The sequence below is a fragment of the Gossypium hirsutum genome, chromosome D12 (genome assembly GCF_007990345.1).
Source record: "Gossypium hirsutum isolate 1008001.06 chromosome D12, Gossypium_hirsutum_v2.1, whole genome shotgun sequence".
Taxonomy (NCBI): domain Eukaryota; kingdom Viridiplantae; phylum Streptophyta; class Magnoliopsida; order Malvales; family Malvaceae; genus Gossypium; species Gossypium hirsutum.
Window position 1 is genome coordinate 56,279,422 of NC_053448.1, and position 11,112 is coordinate 56,290,533.

The window sequence follows — 11,112 nt, forward strand, 5'->3', positions numbered from 1 at the left end:
GGTTTGCCATAGATCCTAAACCATGGCATGTATTTTGGCACACACGCTAACTCTGAAACGATGATCGGTTCCTGAATATGTATATAATCAAACCGATCTTCCCACATTTGGATGTAGTATGACCAGAATCTCGGCCAATCCATATGCAATTGCCGTAGGTAGATTTTGTGATGATCGTCCAACACCTCAGGTGCCATGAGAATTGGTTGTTGGAATCTAAATTGTTGTAATACTCTGTCCGGCTGGTGCATCTCCACGGTCGCAAAGTTGACCAATGAGACTTTCACGTGCCAAGCGTTTGGATTTTGGAAGTACTCATCCGGAATTACTGCCCGAATTACCGGATCCTCGTATAGTGTCCATTGAAACTATATGAACATGATGGAAATATTAGTTATATACATAATACATAATACTAAATACTAAATACCAATAGACTATCTCATGATGGAAATATCTATTTTATTTAATACTTACTTGTGCTTCCGACTGTTGGTCTAATAGAAGCCGTATATCTTCAAGAGAGATAGGTAATGGAGCATAACTTGCCGAATGGTTCCACCTAATTAAATAATTTTTTAGCATTCGATTAAATTTTAAATCTACGTAATAATTGTAAAATCTAATATAAAATTTACCTCGTTATGAGTGGGAATGTATACGGGTGGTCCACTCAAGGATGTAAAAATAGAAAGCGAAACCGTGCCCATGACTGCAGTAGTGATAGACAACCTCCGATTTTCGCTTTATCGGTCGCGTTGCCCCGCACATCTCCAGGTACAATGTTGCCAACAAGGCAGACCCCCAACTAAATTCACCAGCTGCTTTAAAATCAATGAGTTTCAGTAGCCATCTTAGATGTACAAGGTTCCGTGACAAGTCCGGCATCAGATAACCTCCAATTATCTAAAGAATATATGCCCTAGCATATCAGATTTTTACCAGTTCGGTGGAATCATCATCCGGCTCCAAGAATGTGTCTCATAACCAGCCCATCTCGATCCGACCTCCGTTAATATTCTCCGGAATAGCGCCCAAAAGCTTGTAGCATACCGCTCCCCAATCACCTGATTGAACAGATTCGGTGACCGCGTACCCGTCCACCGGCAATCTCAATTGCAAATTTACGTCTTCCAAAGTGATAGTGCATTCTCCGCATGAAAGATGAAATGTGTGCGTCTCGAGTCTCCACCTCTTAATCAACGCATTGATGAGTTTCAGGTCCAACTTGCATCCCTGACCTACCTTCGCCACGTGCCAAAAACCCGCTTTCCGCAGGTAATTCTCTACCAACGGTGATGGAGGACCATGCATATTACAAATATAACATTGCAATATCCGATCTACAGACTTTTATAAGAAATAACAAAATAAAAATTATTTAAAAATTATAAGAAATTTCTAATAAATTAAAAATTATTTAAAATTGCATAAATAAAAAATCTTAAATAATATTTAAAAATTAAATTTAACACTTACCATTTTCATTTGATCGATGGATATGTGTTTGTTATCGAGACGAATTAATTCTCTGGCCATTGCTAACACAGTCAAATTTTTATGATTTAAAAAAATTCAAAAAAATAAAATTAAAGCTTTTTTTTAAATAATTAAAAAATTTTAAGAGGAATTTGAGAGGAAATTGAAAAGAATTTGAGAGGAATTTGAGAGAATATTGGAGAGAAATTGAGAGAAACGATTTAGGTATGAAAAAAATGAAATGGGGGATTTTATAGTTTTTTTTTGGACCGTTGGGAGGGTTACCAACGGTAAAAAAAGTAGCCGTTGCTACTATTCACGCGCGGGCAAAACGCTTCCTCAAGGAAGTGTTTTCCTACTTCATCACCTGACAACGCACTGATGTGGATGCGTTTTTGGGGAAATAGGGTCATTCCGGTAATTAATTTTTTAATGGGCCCATTTCAATAAATTTTTAAAAAATAAGACTTTTATTGATATTTTGTCCCGAAATAATAGTTGACTTTAATTTTTAAATAATTTTTACGGCTAAAAAACCTTTTAATTTCTAAACCAATCTATATGCCAACAAATTATGTTATAACAACTTTGACCTTTCCTCCCGATTTGATCACAATTTTTTTTCCCTTATGAGTTAAATCCCACCAATGTCTACTCTCTATATTTTTAAAACACAAATTGATTATTTGGAATACAACTTACAACTCAGACGTTGGTAAGAAAAAAAAAAGTTTATATGCAAATATTGAGATTGTGATGACATTAAATTATTTTTTACAATTGGTTACAAAAGATAGTGAGAGACGGGGCAGGATTGAGTGAGAGCTCGCGTGTTAGGTGATGTTCACGCTAAGATAATTAGCGCGTGTGATGAAATGATGGTGGAACCGCACGACCAAATATATATTTGTTTCTAGACTGGAGGAGTGTGAGAGATACCCTTCTATGTGTTTTGTTGGGCTTGAGAATTGTGGATCAGATATGGGCCATTGTAGGCCTTTATCATTTTCTATTGGTATATAAACAAAATATTTAATGAAATGGATCAGTTTTTGTTCGTTTATTAAGTTAAACAAATAAATATGATTAAAATTTTAGGCTCATTTATTAAACGAATCAAACACAACCAATATTTGTTCAGTTCACTTATGTTCATGAATAAGTTCGTTTAATAAATCATTTGAAATTTGTTTATTGATCCATTAGCATATATTAATAAAATTATTTTGGTTTGCATGTTCTTTATTTATAATATAATTATTGATATTTATATTTGACTATTTTGTTTCTAAAAATAATATACTTACATACATGTTTATTTATTGTTTGTTTGTTTATTGTTTACGGACATTGTTTATGAATATGTTTATTTAAGTTAAACGGATATGTCTATGAACAATATACAAACAAACACAAACAAAAAATTTAAAAATTTTAACAAACGCAAACCAAACATGAACAAACTTAAAAATAAATAAACAAAAGATTTGTTCATTCAAACTTTGGTTATTTATAACCCTGGTATATTTTAACGAGGTATGCAGGTCTTTTATCTAATAAATGAATTAAGCATTAGAGCTTGACATTTTCAATAAATTTATTTTAAAAATAAAAAAAATATCTTGATAATGATGATGAAGATAATAATAATAAATTATTGATGATTTATACGAGTGGAGGCCGCATGCCACTTTTGAGTTCACGGGTGACATGTCATTTTTCTTGACTTTGGTTTCAGTCACCAATTCCGCCTACCCCATTTCCTCAATGATATGTATTCATACCTTCTTCTTCTTCTTCATCTTTTTGTCTTTTTCTTTTTCTTTTTTGATAATCTGCAGCCTTTTGTTTCACTTAAATGCATTATGGTCAATTTCATAATACTAAAAATGTATTATGGTCAAAACCTTTTTGATTTAGTGAAAGATATTTATGTTGTGTGATTTAAACGTGCCTTTAATTCCTATGATCCTCGTAGCTTTCTCTGATTATCAATATATGCATCTCATACCAAAGCATTTAAATCAAATAAATGGAGTTTTTATAGTATATTTATGCTTGGATGTAGATCATGAATGTAACAGTTGCAACAAGTTTATAGGATTTAAATGAATGATGATGGCAGAGTTTTGAGAAGCTTGAACTAAGCCTTGGAAGCAATCACTACAAATTTTGTTCAAGATGTGTGCTAAATATGTGGATAGCAGCATGCCCACAGTAGTTGATTTCAAGCTAAAATGTCCATGGTTGTTCGTTCAAGCAAAACATGCAAGGTGAACTCTAAACCAATTGTGCAAAAGGGATAACCTTTTTTCTTATTCTATGGCACTAAAGGAACTTAAATGTACAAGAGCTGATTCTTCCAACGGGGAGGCTTTCTGTTTTTATTTGAAATCATTTCCCATTTAAATTATATCTCCAGAACACAGTATAATTTCTCTGGTAAATCATGTTTTCCACCAAATCTTTAAATGACATTCCTAACTCATCAAACGCAAAACAATTAATCAAAGCTCACTTGATGTTGACTGAAGAAACTGCAGAAGTGATTTCACGGCATCGTGGATCGCCACTTTCTAAGCAAACACCTTGAGGGTCTTCCCTAACTAACAAGGCCAGAACATTGTGCGAACTCCATGCATTTGTCACGTTCCTGCTAGAATCACCAAAGGTAACAGCAAAGACTGCATCAAATCCACCTGCTCCAGGAACCCCGGCCAACAAAACTCCTTCCATATTCATAGTAGCATCCAAAAGTTTAGTCTGTGATTCGGGTTCTATCTGCAATAATGTTCAAGCGATTTACAAAGGATGTAGAATGTGAAGGAAATGCACTATATTAAAATGAAATACAAAATTTGATCATTATCAGCCTTTGCCTGCAGCAAACAAGTTTATTGGAACAACTCAATATAAAGACAAAGATGGTCCATTTAGGATCTAGCAAGGTAAACCGATCAATTATGCCTTGCAAGTCAACAGTTTTAACGTCTTAATAGAATCAGATAAAAAAAGAGGATAAAATTATTCCATCTTTCACTATTTTTTCTACATCTTTAGCAGACATAAGAATGAAAAAATGGACATTTACAAGCATCAAATCAAAGGGACAATAACATACTGGAACACCTGCTGCCTCTCCCATTGTTCGCATGTGATTTCTGATCTCAAGCATAACCTCCCTTGCCTTTAGCAATACTTTGACAACTTCTGCTTTGATCGGCTCAGTCACTCCCTCCATCCACTGTCCAAGCAATTGGTTTTGGAGACATCATAAAAATCAGCAATTTGGAAGGAAAGATAGCACAAAATAAACCGACAAGACTCGGGAAATTAACCAAACAACCTCACCAACTTTCTTAACAATTATGATAAAGAGAGCCTTCTTTGATTATTGATCCAACCATCTACCAAATATACAAGCCAAGAAATTGAAACCAAAATTTGAGCCGTGCGATAAAACAAGTAAGCTATTCTTTTACAGCTTAATAGATCTTTGCAGACCATAGTGTTGTGTAGTATTGCCAACATTGACTATAGCTTGACATGCTTGGAAGGAAAATATCACTAATTTGAAAAGAAGCTGGCCTGGAACTCAGGATATTGCATACAAGGGTAGGAAGGAGAAATATCCGGCCAATGTACTCTTCCCACAGCTATTCACCCACCCACAAGACACAAATAACCAAAAACGTACATATTAAAATTATGGATCCGACTGCATCTTATCTTTGAGTTCTCATAACAATTCACAGGCACATTTGAAATCTTGCCATAAAATCTCCACTTAGTCAATCTTTGAGGTAAGATACTTGGAACTAGCTGCTTGGCTATCAGTTACAAGGTTTATAATTAGCATTCCTATAGCAGAAAGATGCCCTTAAAAGTCTGTAGCTGTCTTTAAACTCTCAATTGTCCCGAGTACTAGAGAATCTTCCCGAGCAAGAGACTACCATTAATAATGGGTGTAATATGATTCAACAGATTTCTAGCTATCAGTAAAGCACTATTTCTTCAGCACTAGAAAACCTTCCCGAGCAAGGGACCACTCTAAAAAAGTGAGGTATGACAAAATTAAATAGTTTCTTTCTTTTTTTTGCTGAGTTCAGAAGTCTGAAAAAGAAATCAGAATCTAGAAAGACAAAAGTTTCATTTTTTCAATAAAAATATCATGAGGAAATTCTATTTGTTGAATTATTGAATGATGGGGAGTAGTTTAAATCAATACCTTTGCTGGTTTAAGCCTACTACAGTTATCAATCACGCATTTATAGGCGTCCCAGTGTTCTTTGGCTAATTTTCTTAACATGTTGAGTTGTATCTCAAGTTCTGAATTAGCATCGACCAGCTTTCTCCATGTTTCTTGGGAATTTTCAGGATCAGCCTTCTGCCATTTTTTAACAGCACCTACCATTGATGGTGTTGATGATCCACCGGTTCCCGGTTCTCCCAGTAACTGTGTCAGCCAACAATCATTTTGACAATTTGACTATACTTGAATTCTAGTAATAAAATATTTTAATAAGATGGACAAGCCACCTTTCAGTTTCTTCACAAAAGAAGAAAAACACAGAGAAAGTACCATATATGCTTACACAAAAGCATTATAGTCTAAGTGGAAAAATAATGAAGCTCATAATGCTTACAAGTGTCATTAATGGTGGCAAAGAGAATTCAGTCCTCTCATGGTTCCATTTTCCATTTAGAATGTTCCCAATTACTTCCTCTAATGGCATCCCTTTCACTGCAGCCTGCAACATTGCTAGATATCTTATAAAGAATCCAAATAGAAGTCACTAAAACAGCTATGGTGGTGAACCACAAGCAGCAATGCAATAGAATTAAATGATAACTCATACAGCTAGTATTATCTCACTCTATATCAACCTAAGGCTGTCACAAAAAATAAAAATACATTGAGCTAAGTTTATGTATTCAGAACTTTTCCATTGCAAAATATTCCAGTCACACAACCAGGGAGGGAGGGAGGGAGGGAGGGAGAGACCTGAGCAGCAGAAAGCACTTCTGGTGAAAAACGAACATAGCGCTGACTCCCATAGACAGCAGAACTGACATCAAAGCCACTGCCAACTTTACCTTGGGCAATACAGTGGGCACTTTGAGCTATCATATGCACGATATCGAGATCTGTGGAATTCTTATTTTCTTGGTGTTGATCTGCAGAAGAGGTGGAAAGGTTAACAACACCAAGGTAATGAAGTAAAGCAGCAACTACGGCAGTTGTCATTGCTGCAGATGAACCCAATCCAGTTTTTGCAACTTCAGGTTTACAATTTCCTCCATTTGATTCCTCAGAATTGAATGTAATTGATGTAAAAGGTGGTAGAGTAGCCAATGCTTCAGGTGTCAACAGAAGACCAAGGGCTTCTATCTGCGAAGAATACAAGAACAGGCAGATACTAAAATTTACATGCCACAATAAATAAATAGTAAATATTTGTCTCAAGAAGATATATTCTATTTCTATAAAGAATATCAGAGAGAAAAACCAAGGGTTTTAAAACCAGACCGGTGGTCGAACCAGTCCGACCACTGGTTTTCAGTTCAACCAGCCGATCCGGTTTTAATTAAATAAATTATTTAAAAAAATCGTAAAACCGGGTCAACTAGTTTTTTAGCCCAGATCAACTGGTTCCGAGTAGTTTGCTCAAAAGGTGGTTCTACCCTTTGTCCAGACCAGTAAACCGGCCAGTTCCTGGTCCAATGGGTCCGACCAGCTGATCCGGTTCCAACAACCATTAGAAAAACTAAAATACCTGATTCCTGTATGAGTAAAAGTCATTGCAACCTAAGATCGTAATATCAAGACCTGCATGAATAATTCAGTTCCATTATTAGATCCCTGAAGGTATGGTTTCCGTAAAAAGAAGAGAAAATAAAAAAATAAATGCAAGGTTAAACATTACCTTGTAAAAGTAGTTTATCTAATGCCTCTTTCTTATTCTTGTCAAATGTTGCATGTGCAGCTGCTACAGTATATTGAATAGCATTTTCTACAAAAGGGTTCCTTGATTCACTGGAATTGTATGCCAAAAAAATAATTAAACTTAACAATCATTTGCTTCTTTAATAGTTGGCGTATATTTTGTATAAATTGTTGGAATAAAAAAACATAGGAATAACTATTTAAACTTATTTAATGCTAGATACGCATCAATAATAGAAAAGATGCAGTCTATAGGTATCCATAATAAAAAGGATGCAACTATGACACTAGAATATACGAGGAAAAAAACTTCAATCATATGATGTAACTTGCCTTGAAGATACACACTGAAGTGTTAAATGTTTCCGAGACAATTTATACATGCTTTCTCTGGACAGCTGAGGAGATGTTAGCTTGACATCGGTCCAAGACTGAAAGACAATACAGAGGACAAGAGTTTAGACCGTGTGTTACTTCACCAGTAAAGCACGATATAATCCAGTGAAAGTTACCATAGCATTTAATAGTGAATTTGCTGATTATGGCAAGCAAGAAAACTAGTCCTAAATTACAGTTGCGGGTGTTATGTAACGCATTGCGGTTGTTGCGGACATGAATTATAATTCGAAAATCACATTTATTTTCAAAATCAATTATCAACTATCAGAGGAGATTATTCTTGATCTGACTTGAATTTTAAGCCACACAAAGATCAAGTTTAACATGAGCTATGACCCTCTAACTTTGGATGAATGAAAAGTCAACATAGAAACATTTATCTAAAAAACTAGGAAATGCTGCAATATCAATTAACATTTCCAAATGCTAGTTTGATATTAACGAGTTTTTACATAAAAATAATATATATATATGAAACATACAGAAACACAAAATCTGATAGTAAGTTTTAGCATTTAGGCAATATGACAAACACATCTTGTGCATTGAAGAGCAAAACTTGATAAGATGACACATCAACAAAAACACAATTCATGTGCCTAAAATCTCAACAACTATGAGCAGGAGACAAGAAATAGACAGTAAAAGAAGCACAATCATAACCCATGTAATACCGCTATGTTGCGGCCATTACATCGCATTTGATCGCCATTGCAGCCATTACATAACGGGTTGCAGCTGCAACAGTTGTGATTCAGTTACACAATAGCATTGCGCCAATATTACAGTTTAGTAGTGTTAATTTCCATTACTTTACGGCCGCAATTTAATATTACCAAACCTCTTGTTTTTAGAGTGAGGAATAAACAGTTATGAAGCCTGACACTCCAACAATCACCTAGAAAGGGATCAAAGATCAATATCATACACGCGAGAAGTGAAGTTTTAGAAACTCCACAAGCGACTTTGAATTTTGATCATGTTCATTTAATTCAACGAGTTGACTTTACAATTCAGCGTCAGATTTCCTTATTTACAATAAAATTGAAACGTGATAATCATTCATACCAGCTCTCAGAGCTTTTAAAAGCAAGGAAATGATTGCAAGTATAGCAAAAAAGATAGAAGCATGGAAACTAAAGGAAAAGGTAACCTACCCATGCCCAGCTTTCAGGCTTGACATCTTCATGAATTGGCTTAACAATAGCGTAAAAACGTGCATTTGTACTCAGAACAATCCCAGCATTTGGTCTCTCCAAAATTAAATATCCCCCAGTCATCAAAACCTTTCCCGGAGCAGAAGCAACGCTGTAAATTAACATTCATTAATCAAAACTAAGATTGAAATCATTGGAGTGATCGAAAATAAGATGCCCTTTTCATAATTCATGCTAATCTACAACAAATTAAACAAAATTAACAAAATCTTGGGTTGAACGAACTTAAACTTACACTTCCATTGTCGTCAACGATTAGGATTTGGGAGATTGAAACTGGGTAAATAAAGTAATGAAAAGAAAGTGGAAGAAATTTTAGAGCTTCAGAAGGGAAGAAGAGATTTTTTCTTTGTAGGGGATGGGAATTAAAGCTTGAATCAGAGATTCCCTAACTCAGTAATCAGCAAACCAAACAAGAAGAGTAAATTGGCAGTCAGCACTAAACGGTCAAAATGTTTGTGTTTATTTGACGTCGAGAACTATGTATGGTGGGGCCCGTTCACCAACCGTGCTTATTGCATTTTCTCTCCAATTTAATTTAAAAAATGGTTTTGTTGACAATGCTGAGCCTTATTTTGAAGTGATTTTTTTTAGCTACATTATTGTTGTGGATGTTACTGTTTTTAATACAATATAATAATTAAATAATTAATTTGTCAAATATGGTAACTTAAAAAAATAGTAGTCAGACATTAATTTAGTAAAACACTCAAAAAAAATTGTATAATTGTTTTGACTAACTAAGACCGCTGAAATGGAGAAAAAAAGCATTCATTTCAAGATTGTGTTTTGACCTGCCTTTACACTTATTAGAAAGAGCTAACCTTTAACCAATGACCAACGTGCCTTTGAACAAGAAAATTTGACTTGCAACTGAATCAACTCATCTGTAACAACAGACCAGTACAGTTGAAGATTATATCCCATTATAATAAATGGTGTGATTTTTGGGAACCCATTGACACAAGTTTCTCGATCTGTTCATCAGAAGCAATAGAGCCTCGTTGCAATTGAAGAAGTGAGCAGATCCCCATTGTGGCTGGAATTGCAAGATTTTCTCTTCTTTGTTGCAAGGTCAATCCGACTCGAAGTCCTATTACTATGCTGATTGATCTCTTGATGACAAGTAAGCTAACCAAGAGTGCATTTAAGAATTAAACCAAAAAACATGCTTGTCAACGATCGTATATCAGCTTCAATCTGTGTCCAAAAATTTGTTTCTGCCAATAATGCTCCAAGCATATCAATGGGGCTTAACTGTTGAGTCATTAGGGAAGCCTCCACAATTGTTCATAGGCAGATGGCAACGAATGCCTATAAACACTCTTGAGCTTGCACTGGTTGCCATTTCATACAAAACACACGTTGGAAGTTGAGTGGTTTCGATGTATTTTTTATCCATGATATAAATTGTTGCAAACAAAACAACCTCGTTGCTACCAAGGACTTATTAGCCGCATACATGGAGTACTTAAGAAGTGAGCTAGTTCATTAATAATGAGATGAACAACTTTATAAATTGAACCTGCTAGTCTAGTTCCAACCCAACAAGCAACATCATGTTCTCCCACAACTGCATTCTCGGTTGTTATGGGCAATTCGTCCAACATTGTAAATCACTCTCAAATGTCTGAACCACTTTTACTGCAGATGCATCCACCTACTCTTCAACATCTTCCATAAGATTGTTTTCATTCGTGGCTCCATACGTTAGAGTCAAGACTGTCCAGTAATATTTGCTTAGTAACTTGATCAGTCAAGATGCGAGATAGCTTAGATATGTTTATATGTTATCCTTTTTTACATGGGCCTTATTAGATATTGTTTTAATAAGTAATTGGGTCTCTTAGACGTTGTTATACTAGTATTTAAAGTTAAAAAATTAAAGAGGTTATATTTATATAGAGTTTGAGTATATGGAAGAGATTGAATTTTAGGGTTTTTGGTGAAATTTTCTCAATCTTAAAAGCATATATCAAGATTATATATCCTGATTATTTTATTGAAGAAGAAGAGTTTATATTGAGCTATAATAATCGAATAGACTGTCATATTAAGCCTATTAATAGA

At 34.8% G+C, this 11,112-nt stretch overlaps 1 protein-coding gene across 1 annotated transcript; it reads right to left on the reverse strand.

Annotated features, from left to right (window-relative positions):
* Positions 1-3,768: 3,768 nt before the first annotated feature.
* Positions 3,769-9,640, reverse strand: LOC107946659 (phosphomevalonate kinase, peroxisomal). The gene is made up of 10 exons (XM_016881076.2): positions 9,278-9,640; positions 8,983-9,133; positions 7,760-7,857; positions 7,407-7,516; positions 7,257-7,309; positions 6,485-6,871; positions 6,126-6,230; positions 5,708-5,935; positions 4,601-4,723; positions 3,769-4,260 (listed from the first exon to the last, which is right to left on the reverse strand). The coding sequence occupies exons 1-10, from the start codon at positions 9,283-9,285 to the stop codon at positions 3,994-3,996; spliced, it is 1,530 nt and encodes a 509-aa protein (XP_016736565.2). The 5' UTR covers positions 9,286-9,640; the 3' UTR covers positions 3,769-3,993.
* Between the last annotated feature and the right edge of the window lie 1,472 nt (positions 9,641-11,112).

Bases quoted from the DNA above. Each gene is read 5' to 3' on its own strand.
- LOC107946659 (XM_016881076.2), bottom strand. The intron at 7,858-8,982 runs GTAGGTTACCTT...ATTGTCTTTCAG, and splicing joins AGCCTGAAAGCTGGGCATGG to TCTTGGACCGATGTCAAGCT. The intron at 4,724-5,707 runs GTATTGATTTAA...TTGCTTGGACAG, and splicing joins GTAGGCTTAAACCAGCAAAG to TGGATGGAGGGAGTGACTGA.